This window comes from Triplophysa dalaica, chromosome 16, assembly GCF_015846415.1.
Source record: "Triplophysa dalaica isolate WHDGS20190420 chromosome 16, ASM1584641v1, whole genome shotgun sequence".
Taxonomy (NCBI): Eukaryota; Metazoa; Chordata; class Actinopteri; order Cypriniformes; family Nemacheilidae; genus Triplophysa; species Triplophysa dalaica.
The window spans coordinates 6,173,504-6,195,538 of NC_079557.1; the positions used below are offsets into that span (position 1 = coordinate 6,173,504).

The following is a 22,035-nucleotide window of genomic DNA, read 5'->3' on the forward strand; positions in this document are numbered from 1 at the left end:
AAAATGGTTGTCACACACACAACCTTAATAAATTCTTAGGAAATTGGCATTTAGTGACTTTTCGCGTTATGCTGCGTTTAAACCCAATTTCGTCTTTTATATTCCAAGATTTGAGTTGCTTAGTAGCAAAAGAAAAAAGAGAATTATAAAAATTGTGTGCAAATTAATGTTTAGTATGGTATTTTTATGTTATATTTTGTATGACCATTTGGAACATCCAGATTTTTCAAAAAGTGCTTCAAGTTCTAGTTGATGCCCGTGGCGTAAGAATCACTTGCTAAACCTTTAACGATATGAATGATGTGTTCAATTGAGGAAAAATGAGCATGTTTGCAGAACGGCAGCCCCACAGCAATCATTTCAAGTCTGGTTAAAAGCCTCCCACCTATACCATTCTCTCACAATCAATCGGCACTTTAGCTCCAATGAAGAAACGTGAAATTGTTGATCTCCTCTCAGTCTAATTAGCTTAATTGACCCGATGTGCTAAATGCAGGGGAAGGAGGCGTGCGGTTCATCAGGGGCGACTTCAGAGAGTTTCTGCTTGTGTTTGGCTTGGTGCAATTGTTTGGCGTAAATGTAGTTCTCGGTTTGGTTTCACATGGTACAACACAAGAGCCACTGCAAAGCCACTAGGTGTACCTTCTTGGGCGTTTGATTTACCAGTAATTGGGCCACGTCAAAAATCAAAAGTTAATTGTTGGGTTTTGTGAAGTTGGTCTTTTAGCTGGTAATTTTAGCGACTGCAGTACGTCCAGGGTCACTCCTGCCCACCCACATACGTACTGGTAGTACTATCATGAGGACTTTCCATTGAACACGTCTTTTATATTCCGAGTTAATTATATTTTCTATCCTTACACAAACCTTTCTGCCTTAGCACATTAAGACTGCGATGTTCATTAAGGGGTTTGAATAGTCATTTGGGATGTACACAGTGTAGCAAATGTCAAGTTTTCCTGCATTGCGAGAATATTTTTGTCCCTAATGTAGCTGCATGTTTTACTGCTCGTTTCAAGCAGATATTTAAGGTATGACACATCTATGACTTCCACCATATGTTGGTGTCTGCAACTGTCTTGATTGTTTAACACCTGTCGTACACTTAATAAAGAGTCAATAATTGGGAATGTTGCAGTGATGAAAATGCTGTTTTCCAATTATCTAGAATTACATTCCTTTGAGAAATGGAGTGCAAATAACTTTGCAGAACGGCACAGCATGTCCTTCTTCGACAATTCAAGGGCTTGGGTTTAAGCCATTTTTTTTTCTTGGATACTCTGTTTTACCCTCTTATTATATTGATCTCTCCATTGCTTACACAGGCATTTCCACACTCTCAAGACTAGAGACTTGTCTGCTCTTGAACAAACACATTCTTATTCACTCTACCAACAGTTGTGTGTGTCATATACAATGTAACCGTATACATTTTCTATGAATTATTTAATTCCCGCGGCTCAATTGGCAGGACATTGTGTTATAAGCGCATAGGCTGTGGGTTTGAGTCCCAGGGAACACACTGGAATTCACTGTAAATCGCTTTGGATAAGAGCTTCTGCCAAATCCATAAGTGCAAGTTCATAATGTCCTTATAACCTGATAAAGAGATTTGACATTAACCTCCGATTATGGATTATATATTCTACATCTCATCTCATTAACTAGGTACACATCAATAATGCGTTTCATCACAACTTTTAATCGTACATACATCAATGAAAAAGATAACAAGCTTTATTTACTATCCATCATGATGGTATTCCATATCTAGAACCAGAGAAAGAAGTAATTTACATGTACTATTTCTTTGAATAGTTCACTTTTAAAATGCATCACAAAAGGCTGGAAATCTCAGATCCGGTACAGATATTCTTTCAGCGTTCCTACTTTTCAACTCTCCAGGCTAATGCGTCAGAGTCAGAGCGTGAAAAAAATGGATTGTCTTTAATCGGTTAAAGACCTTTGTTCTCTCTCTCCCTTTATAGGCCACACACAAGATGCAGTCACAGTGTTAAATTTTTACTAATCCCTGATTTCTGTTTTCCTGCACCTCAGGGGTATAGACACGTGCAGTGTTTTACACACAAACATTGTAATGAGCTGACACATATATGTGTAATGTGACCGTTTGTGACCTACTTTGATGAATCTGGTGCTCATGATATTCCCCAAAAGACTGTTATGTTCTCTATTAAACCCTTCCCCTTTAGCCTGCTTTTCTTCAGTGCTAATATATGTTGGCCTGTCAGTTTGGATTGATTCATCAATTAGATGTTCCCCCTTATGATTGTCTTTAAATCCGGCTTTCTTTTTTGTGTGATGACGTGATATATATTCTGGAAATATCATCATTTAAATGCGGTTGTCTGTTGTTGACGTGAACCTACAGAGCTTTGTAAATTGTTTGGTTGTTTTTGAAACCCCCTTCATGTGATGAATGGAATCTTTTTTTTTGCAGACAAGATTTTCAATGTCTGTTTTTTATTCTTTTATGAACATGAAACCTTTCTCCCTGCCTTCATCTCCTACTCTTGCTTTTGTCTCCCCCACTTTTCTCACTCTCATTAAAAGAAAAGAAACCCAGTAGCAATTTGAGGCCTTTCATTGTCAAAACCATTATCACAACAGTCAGCTCCCTGGGTCAGGAACAAAGTCCTCGTGCTGCGTGCAAAAGAAATAGAGAGAATAAAGGGAAAGCTCGAAAAGGAGGAGAGTGAACTGAAATGTAGAATTTGAATATCACCCTTAAGAAAAGACTTCTTACTGTCAGTATCCCCAAAACGGAAAGGCATGAGATTTCCCCAGTGCATATATACACACGATACAATCCACATAGTAAAACTATACCTATGTTGACCAGGTCCCAAATCTCGTGGTCATGCTAACCCTTATATGAGCTAGTTTTAGGAAACTCATAATCATTGGTACCAAGATGCATGAACAGCTTCAATTGTCAGCAGAATGTTGGTTAACATCATCACCAAGACTGGTATCCCTGGCACTTTCTGACTATAATAGATGTTTACTGGTCTCGCCCTTAAAGAACAAGGTTTTGAAAATAGAGTGAAGGAGGCACAAAAGGGTACTTTGGAATAGGGGTGTGCCGAATGAAAACCTGCTTCATTCACAATAAGAGGACTTAACAGGCGTCTTTTTCTGAATCCTTTTTAAGGTTAACCATGTTAACATTTTGTGTAATGAATGTATTGTGTCTGTAGTATGATGCCATCCACATACTGCATTTTAAAATTAATTATGAGACTTTTTGTAGACTGGTATTTTATTTTTTCTTTAGAATTTTCAATTTTGATCCTTTTATGTAGAATGATTTTTGTTGATGTTTATTCTGTGGCATACATTTTACAATTAAATTGACTAAATCCAAATTTTAATGTTACACCAATCCTTCAACTAATAACCATGCTATGTTAACTATAGTTATTTAGATAAAAAACAAACTACATAAATTCCACTATACAGTAATAACATTATGAGTGTGATAAGTAAAAAAAGTCCCCACAAAATCGGCACACCCCTACTATGGAACCTAGGGAAAAAGAACCCTTACCAAACTGCATTACCCGAAGACAGGAACACAATAGGCAGGGGGTTATAAAAGGCTATCACGTGTATGAGTAATCTATGTCTGGTATTCCCCCTTCTCTATACCCTCTGTTTGTTCCATAACCTGGATTTCCAGTGTGGTTGAGAGTGCTCCTATAAAGAGTTGTATTATTAGAGGGAAAAATAGTATGGATGTATGTCATATCCTCAACTTTTGCCTTGGGCTGCAAAGGCTGTTGGGCAGACATCGGTGTCATTTGAAAACCGTGTGCCCTGATCTCCAATATTGAAGTGTCTTTTATAGTTCCAGATTCTACATAGTCATCGTAATGTTTGCCAGCACCTCGCGATGCCACAACGTCCCTTCCGTATATGGAATGGTCACCTGGTGCAAGGTACCCTGCGCGGTGTCCATACCAACAGAAGATGCCAAAAATTAAGAACAAAGAGACCAATGCTGTTGCGCCTCCTATAATCCCAGCGAGCGGTAAAGCTGATAATTGGTCAGCTCCTCGATCACTTTCCTGGTCTGTAATAGGCTGTTCCAGCGGATCTGTCTCTGTTTTGGCACAAGCGGGATGCTCGTGTTCTGAGTTTGTGTTTATGTTTATGTTTAGGCCGCCTCCTGCAATGAAGGGAGTTCTTCTACCTTCGTTTGCAGAAAGAGGCACCAAGCAAATGATATAAGTTGACTGGGGATGCAATTGTGTGAGTAAATACTCCCGTCGATCCCCTGGCACAAGCGTCTCTGTGATTGACCCCATCGCAGGACTGTTTCCTAGTCGCAGCCAGGAAAGCCTGAAGGAGGGAACAAGGTGTGTAGCCTGCCAGGTAACGTGTACTGTCTCTGGTGTGAGTGGTTTCACACTTATTAATAATGATTTAGCCACAGAGCCGCTTCCGCCAAGACCATCCTGTCCTATATCAGAATACTTGTGTCCCGGCCGTCTGGACCTGAGAGTGAAAAGCGACCCTTGGGGAAGCGGGGGCGTTGTTGTTGCTGGTGCTTGTGTTGGAAAACTGCCTGTGTCTTTTTTTGCTGCATCATTTCCAACCATCCCTCCAGCGTTGTCTACGCTGATCTCACAATCGTCTAAATGGCTGCTAAGGTCCCGTAGTGTCATGCCTCTTACTCTCTCTGGTCCATGACAGGTTAAACCTCTTACAGTCACTGATGTACCTCGCTCATACAACCAGTCGTATAGCCAACGGAGGTTACAGCCACAGTACCACGGGTTCCCTCGAACAAGTAACTGCGAAAGGCTGTCCAGGTCTTTGAACAAACCTTTTGGAAGAGTTGTTAAATTGTTGCCTGATATATCTAGTTTCTGTAGTCTTCGCATGCCATCCAGGGCACCTCGTGGTATGTGGGCTATGGCGTTGTCTTGTAGATAGAGACGAAGAAGATGCATGCTCGGAAGGTTTAAGGGCGGGGCCTGGAGTGAGTTACGAACCAGAGAGAGCTCGGTTAGGTTGGACAGCCTTGAGAACGTGTCATCTGCGATTCGTTGATTTGCCAGCAGATTTCCATCAAGAAAGAGACGTCTTAGAGAGGAAAGTCCACGAAATGCGTGTGTTGGGATAGTTGAAATTCGATTGTCATCCAGCCTTAGTTCCTCAAGTGATGCTGGCAGCCCTGATGGTATACTAGAGAGGTGGTTACGTGACAAGAAAAGAAGTCGCAGCCTTGGATTGTTGGCAAATGCTTTGTCTTCTATGCTTACGGTGGAAACCGAATTGTCATCCATGTGAAGCTTCTCCAGCAAGGGGAGACGTGCAAGAGCAGAGCGAGGTAAAGTTCGTATGTTGTTGTCCTGTAGGTGGAGTTCCCGTAACGATGGAGGCAGATGTGTCGGAAAATCGTCAAGTTCATTATCATAAAGGTAGACTACTCTGACGGTCATTCGTTGCTCTAAAGATGTTGGTAGCCCAGCGTTGTCTATTCGGTTGTTTTGAAAATAGAGCACAGCTGCAGTTAATGGTAACGGAGGGATGATACTTAAGCCTCGGTCATTGCAGTAAATGAAGCCATCATCACACCTGCAAGTGGAGGGACATGGCACTTCACCCTGAAGCTCGGCCTCTCCGAGAGCTGCCTCGGCGGCAGCCGCCGTTGCTGCGGCAAACTCGAGGACTTCCACCAATAACGTCAGGCACAGTAGAAGTAGGAACAACCAATCGCGGAGTTCAATAAGGCTCTCTGTGGCCATAGTTCCAGGCAGTGTAGCCCACTCCTTTTGGTGAGTCAATTTAAATTAATTTCCAAAAAATCCAGTGATGGGGAACACAGGTCTTTTCTTGTCCTGTTTTTTGCTTCCAGTCACAAGCTCTGTGGAAACAATAAAAAAAGTGTATGAGAAATTTTGTATATGAAACGTTAGTACATTGGTTTAGGGTCATGTACTGTAATATTGTGTACTGCTTAAATTTGACAAAACATCATACGTTATAGGTAATTTGAGACATTTGTAAGTTAAAGCACAGAACTAAGTCAGCCTGAATGGCTTACTGTATATATCACAGGCATAAGGCTGAAAAATTAGAATATAAAAAGCCTGAAAATAAAGGCAAATGGATGTAGGTTAAATGGTGTGCAGAAAATATGAAGAGGTGAATGTAACTATTACATTGCTGCATGAAACATTGATAATCGCAGGTGTGAGGTGGTCACTCTGAATATATTAAATATGACTGACATTTAAGAAACAATTACAGATTTATTTCTGGATTGACATTAAGTCATGTTAGAATTCATGTGATTCGGGGAAAAGAGTTTGAATAAATCACTGGTTTAATTTTAGCCCAGGTTTTATAAGGGTTCAAAGAAGGGTGAGCTGGAGCTCTCATTTTCTGTCTGATTTGCAATTGAGATTTTGATGAAAAGCACGGAGATTTACAACAAATTGACATGCATAATGGATGCTGTTTCTTGCTTGTTATTGTTTTCAAAATAGCATGAATTATTCAGAGAAACTACGTGAAATGCCCAACAGAGATTTCACTGTTTACCCAGTCATTGACTAGAAGGCCTATAGAATTGTGTTTATGTGTTCTCAGTGACTCTTATCAATCTAAAATAGTGGAAGGAAGAGAATGAATATTTTGAATATATTTTAGTTGAAAACCTGTCTCAGATTTAAATAGTACCAAACAGGAAATGTATGCATTCACCAACTGATTTTTGAATAGCTTGTCAAATATAATTGTATTTTTACAATGTGTCATTTCACATTTCCTAAAATTCTCTTTTTTAAGGAAAGGGAAATATTATATCATAATCCTTTGTGTTATAAAATTTGTGTACATCACTATCTCACTTAACCAAAATGCCTCATTTTGCTTTCTAAGTGTTTGTTTATGATGGGTTTATATGCATCTCTCTCTGCTGGGGCCTCATTCTTTTTTTTTTTGCTGTCTATCATCCCATGGGATTGGACTCAAGGTTGTTTGTGTTGCAGGCCAGGCCAGATGGGAGTTCGTTGCCTGCCCCTTGGTTACAGACGTTGTTACCTTAGACAGCGACTACATGCAAAACAAACCCTTAAACAGAAAGCTTGTTCTCATGCAAATCTGAATAATATGGCTTAGAAAAAGAGAAAACTGAACAAATAATTCCTTTTTATTCGTAATAAAACAAACAATAATTGTATTTGTTTGTTTTTATTCGTGTGTGTCTTGCATGCTTTGACTACAGGCAACAGGCAATAAATGTTCAAAAAAAATTACAAAACCAATTTTATTTATTTTTAGGGTTTTAAAAAATCTGATATCATTGTTCCCACTTTGACTTTCTCCTTATCTGTCTGTCTTTTTAAATGAGGTGCGTTGAAAATGGGAGCAATTTAAATGTCATATTTAATGGCTCTCCCAGTGTGTATACATTTGGATACATTTAGAAAAAATCAGCTGTCTCTCAGGCCTGCCAGTGTATTCTCACAAAGGAGAGAAAGGAGAAAAAAAGAAAATGGCAAAAAGCCACTCTTTTGAATATCTAATATAATGTGCCTTTATGCTACGGCCATTTCTTTTCATCATAATCCATTTAGCTGAGGCCAGCGAAATAAAACAACGGTGTGTGTGTTACGTGATTGTGCATTGCATTTGGTATGTGTGTGGGACTATAGAAAGTAATATTTATGAAAGGAAAGGATGCGTTGTGTAAAACAACTTGTACACAAGTTTGCTTTTAGAAGGCAGACTGGGAGCGAGATGCTGTCTGTCTCTATCTTGCACCATAGTTTGAATGACAAAAATTTGTATGTAGACAGGATAGCATTACATGTTCTCTGTTCTACAGCTCTGGTCTATTTCCATCTCACTGGCTCCTTCAGTCAAATGCTTCTAAGCACTGAAGGATGTTTTCATCCTGGTCATCTCCATAACCGCCCACTGTGCGTCTGTAATCTCTTATAATCTGTTCTTATACTCTTCTTTAATCGTATTTTTTTTTCTTTTCCTCTATATCCTGCTGATCCTCCTGTATAAATCCTGCATTTTCATTCTGCATAAAACTGCTTTTTATCCTCCTTAAGTCTTTATCTCTTTTCTTTTTTTGTGGTGTGTGCTTGAGTTCAGAAGTTGAATTTCCGCTGCACCCTCCACTTTCATCTATCGGCACAAAACTCTATCTCTTATTTTTTTATTAAGGCATAGGCAAACAGCATCATAGTCGAAGGGGAATTTTTGTTATTGAAGCACTGCAATATACGGCAAGCAATTTTGTTTTGGATATTTTTAAAGCAGAACTTAATAACTGTTCTTACCGTCTAGTGAGTATACCACATTGTCCTACGCTTTGTCGTGTAGATGTGAGCAGTCTGATTTTGAGCGATTTCACCTGCTCTTTTGATTCTGGAAATTGATAAAGGGCTCACAAGTCTCTACGTCCTTTGGTGTTAGTAACCGATAGAAATTGCAGCTTTTTATGGTAAGACTCCCATGGGTTGTAGGCACTGAAAGAAGCATAACATCTGCCAGAAGAACCTTGAGAATCTTTCCAGTCTTAGTCAACAAAGGCAACCAGCACCGCTCCCTCACAGCCACAGTATATCCGAGCTGATGATGTGTATTCAAGCTGTAGTGTGTCCATCAAAGTTGAGATCATGTTGATGGTGTTTTCTCGACCGGCTTAACACAGGAATGTTGTTTCCCCTCATCTTTGAGACCATGTCACCTGTGAAGAAAACCAAGGTAACATTTTTAGTGAATAGGAGTGCCTGGCCAGGATAAAATACTTTTATATTCACAGTGTGTTATTTCTCTTTAAACTTGGCCCGACCTAAAAAGAACTGTATTTCAAAGAATGTCAGCTCTGAAAATGGCAAAGTCGAAGTTCAGTCTGCAGAATTAAGTGGAAAATCTCTTTTACTGACGGCTTCAAGCCATAGCCCCAACAAAAATGAAGTCTCGCACACATAGATTGTTGCAAAGTGGGTCATATTGTTGACAAGACTGAGGAAGAGCAACAAATGACGGCATCCACCTCCACTCATTCCGCTGTATTGTATTCGTTTTTCTAGACAGACTAATAATTTTTCATGCTAACCTATGCTTGATTTTTTGTGTGATTTTGAAATGATGTGCACATTATTGTCATATATTTAGAATTTCACATTTAGCATTTGTTGTTTATGTTTACTAGAACTGCTCCTAAGGGATTCAGCCACTGAACCAGCAACTGCTAACTCTCTTTGTATCATAGTGAGCTGAATCTGTTTAAATTCCCAGGCCTGACATGGTTGATTTGTGTTTGTGATGTTGAAAGTCTCCTCTGGGTCCCACTGACTCCCAGTCTAATTGCTTTTTCACGGTCCAGTCAGATATTGGGAGTGATCAAAAACATTATTGCAGAAATTTAATGCACTATGTGGACGCAGCAGCCTGGTGAAGATGGATCAGCAGAGAGTCATAGTAGCATGTGTGTGAGGAGACAGGGAGCATTTCCAAGGCGCAAGGCTAATGTAAAGGGAATTGAGCAGAGGAGGAGTAATAAGGACAAAGAAGGCTAATTAAAATCAATGGACATATAGGAGGATTTTTGCAAATCAATACATGCAGATAATAAAAAACAAAACGGCTATGTAGACAGATGCATTAAATGTCTGGTAAGTATAAAAACCGAAAACCGCACAGTCTGTCGCCCTTCACTGGTCACCTTTCTCACTCTGCCTTCTCTCTTGAGTGGTGTAATGGGACAGTCACATTAGGGAAGGGATTATGATGGAAGATGATAAGCGGTTAGATCTGTGGTGCTGGCATGCTCACACTGACCTCCATCGCCACCAAGCGTGCTTGAGTAAATGCTGAAAATAGACAGTAATAATGTTTGCCAGGAGTGAGGTACAGTGCTAATCCACTGCTCCTGGTTTGTTAATATTGCTGATGGTACAGATGCCTCCAAATTAAAATGGCGACTGTGGGTGACACATCTGTCACCCTGTGTGCGCATCAGTGCCCCACACGCATGTCCCTGCATATATAAGGGTAAACATGTTGTGCGTATGCATATGTGTGTGAGCCTGTGTCGAACATTTTACCATCCTGTGCACGTAACCTACCCATCTCTGCTTTTCAAATTCTCATTTGCTGAGCGAGGGAGAGAGAATGGAAAAGAGAGAGAGGCAGATGGAGGAGTGGAAGAAAGAAGGAAGATTGATGAACCAATTGGAATCAAATTTGGAGGCAGAAATGACTGTCAGGCCAAGTAGGGTTTAAATCCACAATAACATGAATTCACAGCACTGATATAAAGACGGATACATAAACCTACATAGTCACTCTCGCTGAGCTTTTGTCTTAGGATCATGAAGGACCATGAAATCTTAATGGTCTATCTCGTCCATCCCACAGCTTTGTCATAAAATATTACTCAAGTACATCATGAAATAATTATTTCCTAGCAAATCCAGTTCATTATTAATTCATGACAGGCATTGATGAATAGTGTTGTTGTATTGGCTGGCTAACAATGTAAATAAATGGGGAGCTTTATGTAATCGTCTGATGGCTTGCACATAAGAGCACTAACTTCGGTTAATATGACATGATTGTTACAGAGCCCTCGAGAATTGTGGTGTTTTACTGAACAGCGACTGTGCACGCACGCATATGATACTTACATTAGGGCTACAAAGCTAGGCATCGTAATAGCAGAGCATTGGCCGCGGGGCATACTTGTCAGGATATTTTTCAGCTCCCATATCAGCACATGCCTGTGAAACTAGGGCTCAAGGCCTGCAGGCTACAATGTTGTACTGATAGTCCGTAGTCCAGTTCTGTTTCAAAATAGTTTCATCAATGCAACTGTGCATTCAATGAGTGCGGGTCTTTTAGAATATTCTATGAACGTTCAACGGTTGCTGTGTTCATGAAACGACAGACCCGTCTTGCGCTAATGATGCTCCAAAGCTTCTTTTCGGGAAGCAGTCTAATTCATTTCACAGTCTACTCGTAATTATGTACTATTCAGAAACGCAAGAAAAAAAATATAATTGGTACACAGAGATGTTTTGACAGTGAAGTACAAACACCTTGATGAGATGTGCCTATAAAGGTACCGATCACGGTCCAGTGATGTTTCAGATCTTCTACCGTCAGTGTCTATGTCGTGCTGAATAGTAATGTGTGTGTGTTTCGCTCTCTAAGATCTGATGATAATTAGCTAAAGGTAATCAGGGGTAATTCAGCAACGGGAGCGAAAATGGCAAGAGACGCAGGGATGTGACCGGCCTCTCAACACACACCCACACACTGCAGCCTTTTAGTATGAACAAGCAGGAGCAAAGAGAGGGAGACGTGGGGATAAGGGGTAAGTGTGACAGGGATGCATGGATGAGGAAAGCAGGAAAACATCATGTTTCTCCCAATTTTCCCATGAGCTTCTTTCTCTTGTTTTGACGTGCTCTGTATATTTTGGCTTCTATCCTCTTGGATGTTCACCAGTGCATTTACTGTAATTTGTGAACCATTAATGCATAAATGCCTATACTGATTTATGTGCTTATAATATTCAGTGTTGATGCACTGAACAAAGCCAGTGGCTTGTGAATTTAATAAAGATGCACTAAAGGTGCTTGGGAATAGAGTGGCCTATAGCATTGAGGTAACTAAGAATCCTTCAATGTATGTGATACAAAACCTCAAGGCCTACCTGTAATTAAAAGCATTACACAGATAAGCCATCTTTCCTATAGGCAGGACTGTACAGTGTAAGTTTAAACAATACTGTAGAACCCAAGAATACAATATTATAAATGTTATAGTATGATACAGATTTTTATGGACAAATGTATTAACTATTGTATAGCAAAACATTGAAAAAACAGAACTCCGAAAAATTAAAAAGGAGAAAACAAATCTGGGAAAAACTAAAAATGACATGCCCTTTATTTATCCATCTGTATGTAACATTAATGTCCTTTGTCATTTACCTGCATATTTATGTAGTGAACTGTACTTTTTATCGAGTGCTACAACTATTTGGCCTGTGCTACAAAACTTTAAGCGTCTGTGGCACCGGTGCAGTGCTATGTGCAAAAACAGTTAACGTACAGCACTGCTCTTTGGGCTGGTTGCATTATAGGAACAAATGTGACTAGGATGTATGAATAAAAGATAGAGAAAGTTGTAGCTTGAGAGGAGTACACGAGGGCATTCAATTAATCTTGACATACAAGGGCATAAAATGTTATACTGTTCAGTTGCTGGTTTTAACGTAACATTAAAACAGCAAGGTATTCTTCTGTGTGATTCAGATGTCTCTTTTAATTTTTAGTGATGCTTTCTGAGTGACATTTATTAACTAAGAAACAGCATGAAGGTATTCAAGAGGTTCCAGGAAGATACATGAATGGACTGAAGAAAGGACTAAATGGAGAATGTGTGTGGTTTATTTAACTTTTCTAAATCGCGATAGAGCTAAATGTAGCAGCATGGTGAAACCATTTCACGGTGTCTTCTGATTTGTACAACTGCACCTGCAACATGCTAATCAAACGCTATACAGCTCATATAAACTCAGTCTCAGTACACGAGTCTCAGTACACGCTTTATAGACAGATGTGCGGCTAAGCAATCATCTCCTATAAAATCATTTTAATAGACAAGAATTAATGTGCTTGACACTTACGTTTAATAGACCATTTTGGCTAGATGATAAGTATACACTTGCATTCAGTTTGTTTTTCAGCATTGCCTGAATGTAGCAAATTGAATGTTTATGATTCCAGTCACCTCATCGATTAAACACATTTAGACATAGCCAGGAATAATTTCCAGTCCGTTGTCTGTCTGTCTGTGGTTAAAAATGTCTCTTATTTTTACAGAACACTACTACGTAAAAACAGACCATTAAATTGTATGCAGTTTTTTGCCACTGATATAATTGATGCTTTTTCATTTTCTGCCTGAATTCCGCCACTCTTACGTTCATGTCCCTAATGAACGGGTAAATGCTAAACTACATTTTATTCAACTAGTCCTGTTGAGGATTTTTCCTCCTTTCCTAATTAATGTTCTCAAAAATATATAATATAAAACACTATATTTAAAATACATCAAATTTTTAACAGTTACTTGGACCATTGAATGACATGATGACCTGACCTTGCCGCCATTCAACATGTCCAAGGACGAGTAGAGCTTGCTGAGCTACATTTGTGATATTGTCTGGTATTGTTTACTTCCCTTAAGGTGATTATCTCATCTGTGTAATAAATGTATGATAGAAATGTGTCACTGTCACTACCTCCAGCCATGTTTCTTCTTCATATTTTGTCCCACAATCTATTTTATACTCATTTGTGTATATTATTTGTTTATTCTGTTTTTCACATCTCCCTCGCTTTAGTGGTTTTAGTAAAAATAAAAAATATATTTGTGCCAGCGAACAATTACCCTTAAGGCTGGATGAGATGGGCTTTTATTAGAATTATGCATGAACACTGACATACCTAAATCACTGTCTGGTGGAGTTACATCGATGCATTTTAACTAGCTCCCATTCGCCTTCAAATAATATTCCTCTCTTGCGTGACCATTTCACTCCTATTTCCCCTTTTGCTCCCTGCTTCTCTTTCCCTCACACCCCTAGTATCTCTGTTAATGATGCAGTCGCTGGAAGTAAGCAGACAATTTAAGCGGTTGGTACTTCACCGCTCTCCCTTTCTGTCTTCTAGCGTGCAGACACACAAAACAATCCAATCATACCTCTTGCCATCCCTCAGTCTGTGCTTGTGAACATCAAACACAAACACTCCACAAGAGTGTGCGGTAGAAAAAATGAATGTGTGAATTTGGCTTAATGTGGGTAAATTTCTCTTATCAGCCTTTTACATTTGGAAGAGCGAACAAATATCATAATAAGCAGCCCCCACTATGTGCTGAACAGAAAGTTGCAATTTTTATATAAAGACTATTCATGCATTTAGGTCAGTGAACAAAGTTGCCCACATGTTCAGCAAACGCAATCACAAAGCAGGGAGTGAAACGAACCATGTTTTGAAGAGATCTCTGCTAAGCTGAACTGTCTTTGGTGTCCCATGGCAGGCCTGAGCATTTGTTTTTTTTTATAGCTCATTTAGAGCCAAACAGCAAGGCATCGTGCTGTGCACGCATGCATTTGTGCATTCCTTACACAGTACACAGTATCACTTTGATTATAAAGTAACTGAGCATAAATATAAAAAGTTGCAACTCTGGTTGAATGGGTCTCTCTGCGTGTAAATTATAAATGAGTTGTAACGATTTAACAGGCATGTGTTTGGGTTTGATAAGCTATGTAATTTCAATCCATTCTGCAGGCTTTAAATGTACATGCTTTTAATCAAAGTGTGGTCCACATGCGTGCACGTCATTTATGACATAACGCACAAGTGATGTGTGGTGTTGTATGCCAGGATTCACTTAATTAACCTCTCAGCTCAAGCTGCCACATGCTAAAATTAAGCTGAACTTCAAAACTAGTCGCATTATCAAAGCCAAGTTCACAAGTGAGAAATAAGAACTGGTTTTGCATTGAATAAAAAATACAGCTTTTCAGGCTGCTTTCAGACCATGTCAATTATCCAGTGCCACATTCACTTAGTTCGTATCGCCTCCATTTTATTGATTTTTAGAGCAATACAGGCAACTCTTTGAGACCCATTTACCTATAAACTCTGTCTGCCCCTGACTCAATTTCCTCTATCATACTTTTCCTCAGACAACGCTGTCTTTTCTTGACTGTTTCACGGCAGACTAGTCACATCTAGATATCTCTGTCTAACAGTAGCGTGTTTTATTCCAGTGAAATAAAAAATTACTTTGTGTCAATGACCACAAAACGGCCACATTGATTAATGAACGGCACTGACGTAGGTCTTGTGTCTATGACAACCCTGGCCTGGCAGAGGATAAGACAAAAACACTCATTGTTGTGTGAGAGCTGTACCCTTTTTAGACAGCAAGACGAATCTGTCTGCATTTCCGTCTATAAAAAAGGACATTACTAGGAGCTCAGTGCATTCTCAATCTGAGAATCATTCATGTAATAAAACAATAATTTACAGGTACATAATTCTGTTTGAGTCGATTACATAACTAGATTTAAAGAAAAAAGTATTGTCGACGTAACCTTGTTAAATTTTTGGTTTTCCAGAAGTACTTTGGTTGAGGTCACTTATGTTTTGTAAACAATGACTTTCTGCCACTGGGCTGCAGAATTTAAATGTGCTATTATAAAATCTATGTTTAATATAGTGCAATATTTTTGTCACATTTTCAATCATGCTACTCATGAATAAAAAAGACTGATAGGGGATTTTAAACGTGTAACACTTACAGTATATACCGGTTTTAGTACATGACAGAGTTATTAAAACAGATCTAATTTTCCAAATGATTAAAACCATAATATTTCGCTGAGTCAGATCGTCTTTATGGATGTATTTATATGTTGCAAGGCAGTTGCAACCTTGTTGAGAGTACTGAGATAAAACTCCAGATTACAAGTGTTTGGTAATGCTAGGGAGACTGGGAAATCTAATGTAGGATTATTGCAGCTGCTGGCTGAGAAACACGAGCAAACACTGTGTTATTGCGTCTTAGACGTACTTGAATATTGAATGGACATTCTAATGCCACACTGAAAGACTGAGTGAGTGTTCCTGTTCTGAATATAGTGCTAGAGTATGAAGAATATGACTTTTATTTGTGTGTGATGTTTGCCATAGAGTGTAATAGATGTTGATAATGGTATTCTAGCATCTTTTGTCAATAGTTAGATCATGATATGCTTAATGTCTGGCAGGCACATATCACTCATCAGAAAATGGAATCTCTCACATTTCTCTTTTCGTGTGGCTTTAACAAAAAATCCTTAGAAACACAGTTACTTTTACATAGTTAACTGTGCTTTAATATATAATTGTTGTAGTGTTGGGGATTGTTTGAACTTTATTGATTCCAATTACGATTCTGCTTATCGATTTCGATTCTTATCGATTCCCAGTTTTGATTCCACAGTTGAATTAAAACATTTAGAAATTAACCTGTATGGATATTAAGCCTGCTTCTTGACTTGTTTGCAATATATATATATATATATATATATATATATATATATATATACATATATATATCTATATATATGTATATTTATGAGCACCGTTTTGTGTATATATACTCATAGAACCATTTTTTTCAGAATTTTTACTTATTATGTGTATTACCAGAGTTGAACTACATAATGTTTAAACTGTTGTAGAATGAAAATAGAGGTTAATTTGTGGTTCCTGTTCTTTTAAATGCAAATACTAGTTAATCTATGCTTACCATAGTAAAAATATTGTTTATTTTCATAAATATACAGCGGGAAAAATAATTATTTGACACATCAGCATTTTTATCAGTAAGGGGATTTCTAAGTGGGCTATTGACACAAAATTTCCACCAGATGTAGCCATCAAACCAAATATTGAATTCATACAAAGAAATCAGAACATTTAAGTATACAAGTTCAGTCATAATAAATAAAGTGAAATGACACAGGGAATAAGTATTGAACACATGAAGGTAACAAGGTGCAAAATGGCATAGAAAGCCAGGAGATCACCTGAAATCTGTCAGTATTGAGAGAGAAACACTGGCCCCTATCAGTACTAATTGAAATCAGCTGCTTTAGTCCTAATTGATGGCCTATAAAGTCTTCTCATTACCTAGGAGGCACACAGGAAAGACTTCATGATGGGTAAAAGCAGAGAACGCTCTGTAGATCTTCGTAATCTTATCGTTGAAAAGCATTTTGATGGGAATGGTTATAGGCGCATTTCCAGAATGCTGAATGTTCCTGTGAGCACTGTGGGGGCCATTATCCGGAAATGGAAAGCGCATCAGTTCACCATAAACCGGCCACGATCAGGTGCTCCACGTAAGATCCCTGTCCGAGGAGTCCAAAGAATAATCAGGAGAGATCTCCAAGAGCCAAGAACCACTCGGGCAGAACTTCAGGAAGACCTTGCATCAGCAGGTACTGTTGTTTCAAAGAGAACTATAAGAATGCACTGAACCGCCATGGCATCCATGCACGCTCACCACGCAAGACTCCATTGAACAAAAAGCATGTTGAGGCTCGGTTAAAGTTTGCGAAAGAGGATTTGGAGAAGCCTGTGGATTATTGGGAGACTATAGTATGGTCAGATGAAAGCAAAATTGAACTTTTTGGCAGTCATTCTACACACCATGTTTGGAGAAGAAATGGCACTGCCCACCACCCCAAGAACACCATACCAACAGTTAAGTTTGGGGGTGGAAACATCATGGTTTGGGGCTATTTTTCAGCAAGGGGTACTGGCAGACTTCATATTATTGAAGGCAGGCAGGATGAATGGAGAAATATACCGGGACATTCTGGATAAAAATCTGCTGCCATCTACCAGAAAGCTGAAAATGAAAAGAGGGTGGACATTTCAGCAAGACAATGATCCCAAACACAAGGCCAAGGACACAATGAAGTGGTTTCAAAGAACGAAAATCAAGCTGCGTGAATGGCCCAGTCAATCACCTGACCTAAATCCCATAGAAAATCTATGGAGAGAACTGAAGATCAAAGTTAAAAAAAGAGGCCCAAGGAACCTTCAAGATTTAAAGACCATTTGTGTGGAAGAATGGGCCAGAATCACTCCTGAGCAATGCAGACGACTGGTCTCTCCATACAAGAGGCGTCTAGAAGCTGTAATCACCAACAAAGGCTTTTCTACAAGAATTAAATAAAGTGTGTTCAATACTTATTCCCTGTGTCATTTCACTTTATTTATTTTGAGTGAACTTGTATACTTAAATGTTCTGATTTCTTTGTATGAATTCAATATTTGCCTGATGGCTACATCTGGTGGAAATTGTGTCAATAGCCCACTTAGAAATCCCCTTACTGATAGAAATGCTGATGTGTCAAATACTTATTTTACCCGCTGTTTATTGAGATATCAGCAGATCACGCAACGCATGTACTTTTCTGAAAATATGCACACAGGAATTGATAAGAGGAATTCAGTTTAATTTCAAGTATCCAATTCCTTTTCATTTTACTTACGATACGATTCCTAGCATTTCGATTTCAGATCAGAATAGATTTTCGATTCCTAACCCTAACTGGTTGTCTTATTTTAATTTATATACATCCGAGTACATTTGTGTCCTGCCACTGCTGAGAATCTTTTCAGTGTACTGTAATTGATTTGTATGACCTGTAGTGTACCTATATCAGCCCTAGTGTTCTTGTGTCATTTAAATTATATAAAATAAGGACGTTGAAAAAAGTAGTCATTTATACTTTAGTAATGGTTTATTTTATACTATTACTCTGATTTTATCATGCAGCCCACTGCATAGTGACCCCAGTGACCAATGCCAGTCTCACAGACAGAACTGTAAATTATAAAACGGCTAGAGGTGTTGCCTACTGATCTCCCAAAACCCTGTATGCAGATGCAGCTTAAAATGTCTCTGTAAAAATATCTGTGAAAACAAAAACAAATGTCTGGACCTGGGAAATATAGATCATTTAAATTTTCAAAACTTTGCATTTGATTTCTTAAAGGGATATTTCAGATGCTCAACTAAATTTCACCATGTTTTACTTACCCTCAAGGCATCCTAAGTGTATATGACTCTCTTCTTGCAGACGAATACAGTCAGAGTTTTAATACCATTTATCCTTTTTCTTTCAAGCTTTAGAATTGGAGTGAATTGTGGAAGATATTTTGAAGCTTCACAAAGTGGATCCATCGATTAAAGAACTGCTCGAGACGGCCCCACGGTGTTAAAAAAGGCCGTTTGAAGTGAATCGTCACTATAACTTTGCACAGCCGAGGGATAACGGAGTTAGACATTACCGTTTATAAAGTTGTAAATATAAGTGCTGGGATGATATATCGCGATTCACACTAATTATAGCTGTCTATAGCTAATATTTCAAAGGCTTCGATTCTGTGTTTTATGCACAGCTTTTTCATGAACTACAGCTCTTTGATCAGTAGAAGTACTGCTCGATCTAAAATTACTATGAGATTGGGTTGTTAAGTATTTGGAGTTTCTGCGCCAGAGTTGGAGTTTCCAACTCTCATATCTGGAGTTTCTGCGCATGAGCACCCTCTGGCTCTTGGATGTTGCGGCATTTACCCGTAATTCATTGAGAAACTTAGCATAAGAATTGCCCAATATATTATCCCAGCCCCTGTAAATATGGATATTTATTTTTAACAAATGCATTGTTTCGTTAAGGCCTTTTTTAACCCAGTGGTGCTGTGTCGAGCAGTTCTTTGATCAATGGGTGCACTTTGTGAAGCTTCAAAATCTCATCCACAATTCACTCCCATTTTAATGCTTTGAAGAAAAAGGATCAATGGTATTGTAACTCTGACTGTATTCGTGTGAAATAAGAAAGTCCGTTACAGGATACCTTGAGGGTGAACATAAAAACATGGTGTTATTTTGTTTTGCCTCTGAAATATCCCTTTAAAATGGATGACATTTGTATTTCAGTAAAATGAATGCTAAAATATCAGTATTATGCTCATTAAATGTAAATGTTGTAATTTACATTAGTTGTTTATTTTCGATTGTTCAAATGTGTCAATGTTCAATTTAGCAGGGGCTATATGCAGTAGAAATGCGATATTTACTCTTCAGAAAAGTTGGCAGTAGTCATCTTTAATCTCTTGTGAATTTTCTCTTCCCGAGCTGTATTGCTCTCAGCCTTCTGCTCTTTTCTCTTTCTCTCATCCCTCAACTGCATTTGACCACCATGTTAATCTGTGTTAAGAGTTGATGTACTCACAATCTATGTAATCTCCTGCACAGAGAGGAGTTGGGTCTGTGCTAATCCCAGATGTCTCATTCTACATGATGTGCGTTGCCACAAGATGGACTGTGTTAGATCACTGCAAGACATTTATTGATTTGATACATGTATGTGTGTGTGTGTGTGTGTGTGAGTGATTTGCTCCCATGTAATCAAAGTATTTACGTAAAATGTTAAAGAAAATTAGTGTAAGTGTGGAGCTGCTGGTTCTCTGTTGCAGTCCCAAATTTGACATTGGGTAGCTGGGCCTGTGTGTGTGTGTGTGTGTGTGTATGTGTGTGCATGTGTGCATGATGTAGGCCTTACTGTACTTGATTCATGCAGTGTGAAGCATGTTTGTTACATACAGGCCCCACTGTGTTGGCTTGACTATGGACTCATGCTGGCGACTCTACAAAACCCCCACTGTTTCTTGGCTGTCACCAACAGGGCAGGGAAAAAGATATAAAATAAGGAAATGTGATCAAATATAAAAGGGTTGCCACCATGTTAATATGCGCACACACATTCTCTCTCGTTCTCTCAAGACTAACTGCACTTTCAGAAATCAAGATTATTTCCCTTAAGACTTTCGGAGGACTGCCGTTGGATTTTATAAATAAGCTTCAACCCAAAACTGCAAATCCCTCTTTGCCTCTGTCTTTCTTTACACAGATGTTGGTCTCTTCCTGTTCCAAAAATGTACGAAGTCGGAAAAAAGGGGAACATTGCAGAAACTTAATTAATGCAACACACAACAAGAAAAGAAACAATCGAAGAGAACAAAAGATAAATTCAATAGAAAATAATGTAAAAAGACAAATATCACTCGGGCATGCTGTTCTTTGCAGCCCACAAGAAATGTTGAACTGTGCTTTTTAGACTGTGTTTGTAATCTATGCCATAAAAAGCCATTTTTATTACCCAATGATTTAGGTGCCTACTGTAGATGCTGTACAGTAGGCAGCTGTGCTATCCCGTTTATTTGTCCTCTTTTGGACAATTTTAGCGAGTTATAGTACAGTGCAATACAAGCGCAAAAACACTGATGCATTACTGAGCTAAAGCACAAGCCATGCACCCGGTTTGAAAGTACAAAACAAATGCAAATCTTCTCCAGATTATATAGCTTTCATTATTTAAATAGTCAACATGAACGAACAAGCTCATTTTGGCAGTATACATATTGACTCGGCTATAATCACAGATCATTAAAATAAATGACTTGAGACTCCCAATCCAGGGGCTTAATTCAAAGCGCCTGCATTTAAATCGTATGTGGCTGCTGACTGAGAGACATATTAAACAGGCGCTTTAAAAGCAAATACATGAGAAGAACACGCACTCGGACATCATGTCTTCATATTTTATCGAAAGCGATGATAATCTATAGTAGAACATAAACACACCACATAAAATCAGAGTTTCCGGTGTCCAGACCATAACATAAATGTACCTCAGACGTCTCCGGCTGACCGTTTGTAACAAGTAGCTCATATTAAGAACTGTGTAGAGCAACGTACCTTAATCCGGGTAAACGGCATCCTCGTTAAAACGCAGAGAAATGTTTATTTTCTTCTTTTGTGAAACGCGATTTTCAACGGTTTTTGTATTTTAACCGCCTCAATCTTCAGTCAGGCGCGCTGTGACTGTCGCGCGCGCTCAGACTCTCTCGCGCTCTCTGTCTCCCTCTCTCTCTCCTGTCACTCAGAGCGATGCGTCTCGCGCTCTCTCTTCGCGCCACTCCACCCCTTCATCTCATCACCGTCCTAACGGATCTTAACCTGGACCACTTTTCGGTCAAAGTAGCATTAAAACGTTATATCAATATTTTGAGATGCATACAATTTAAGTGGGTTTACAGCGAAGTGAAAGACGTGTATCAGGATGAATGATTGCATAAATTATCATTATAAACTCATTCCATCTTTGTAATATGTGTAGGCTAATATAAATATGATATAAAGTAATCGTGGTTTATATATAGAAAAACAACGTGCGTTTATTTGTATAAAAAAGACAATGTCCAAAATACAGTAACCATAGTTATTTAAACTGTGGTTATGCAAATAATACATACATCCACCATCATTTAAAGCACTAGAATTATGGTTATTTTTTCTAAAAGTTGCTTGTTTGTGTTTTATCTGTAT

The 22,035-nt window shown here is 38.7% G+C and overlaps 2 protein-coding genes across 4 annotated transcripts in view; one reads left to right on the forward strand and one right to left on the reverse strand.

Moving 5' to 3' along the window:
* macrod1 (mono-ADP ribosylhydrolase 1) overlaps positions 1–22,035 on the forward strand; it is a 50,780-nt gene that overhangs the window by 5,988 nt on the left and 22,757 nt on the right. The gene's annotated exons all lie outside the window — the stretch shown is intronic.
* Positions 1,683–21,564, reverse strand: flrt1b (fibronectin leucine rich transmembrane protein 1b). 2 transcript variants are annotated; one of them, XM_056769043.1, is made up of 4 exons: positions 21,406–21,564; positions 20,210–20,319; positions 8,331–8,740; positions 1,683–5,896 (listed from the first exon to the last, which is right to left on the reverse strand). In XM_056769043.1, the coding sequence occupies exon 4, from the start codon at positions 5,775–5,777 to the stop codon at positions 3,627–3,629; it is 2,151 nt and encodes a 716-aa protein (XP_056625021.1). In that variant the 5' UTR covers positions 5,778–5,896; positions 8,331–8,740; positions 20,210–20,319; positions 21,406–21,564; the 3' UTR covers positions 1,683–3,626. The 2 variants fall into 2 exon arrangements, with proteins under 2 accessions (XP_056625021.1, XP_056625020.1); XM_056769042.1 differs by lacking the exon at positions 20,210–20,319.

Coding starts and splice junctions, on each gene's coding strand:
- flrt1b (XM_056769042.1), bottom strand. CDS start 5,777: ATGGCCACAGAGAGCCTTATTGAACTCCGCGATTGGTTGTTCCTACTT.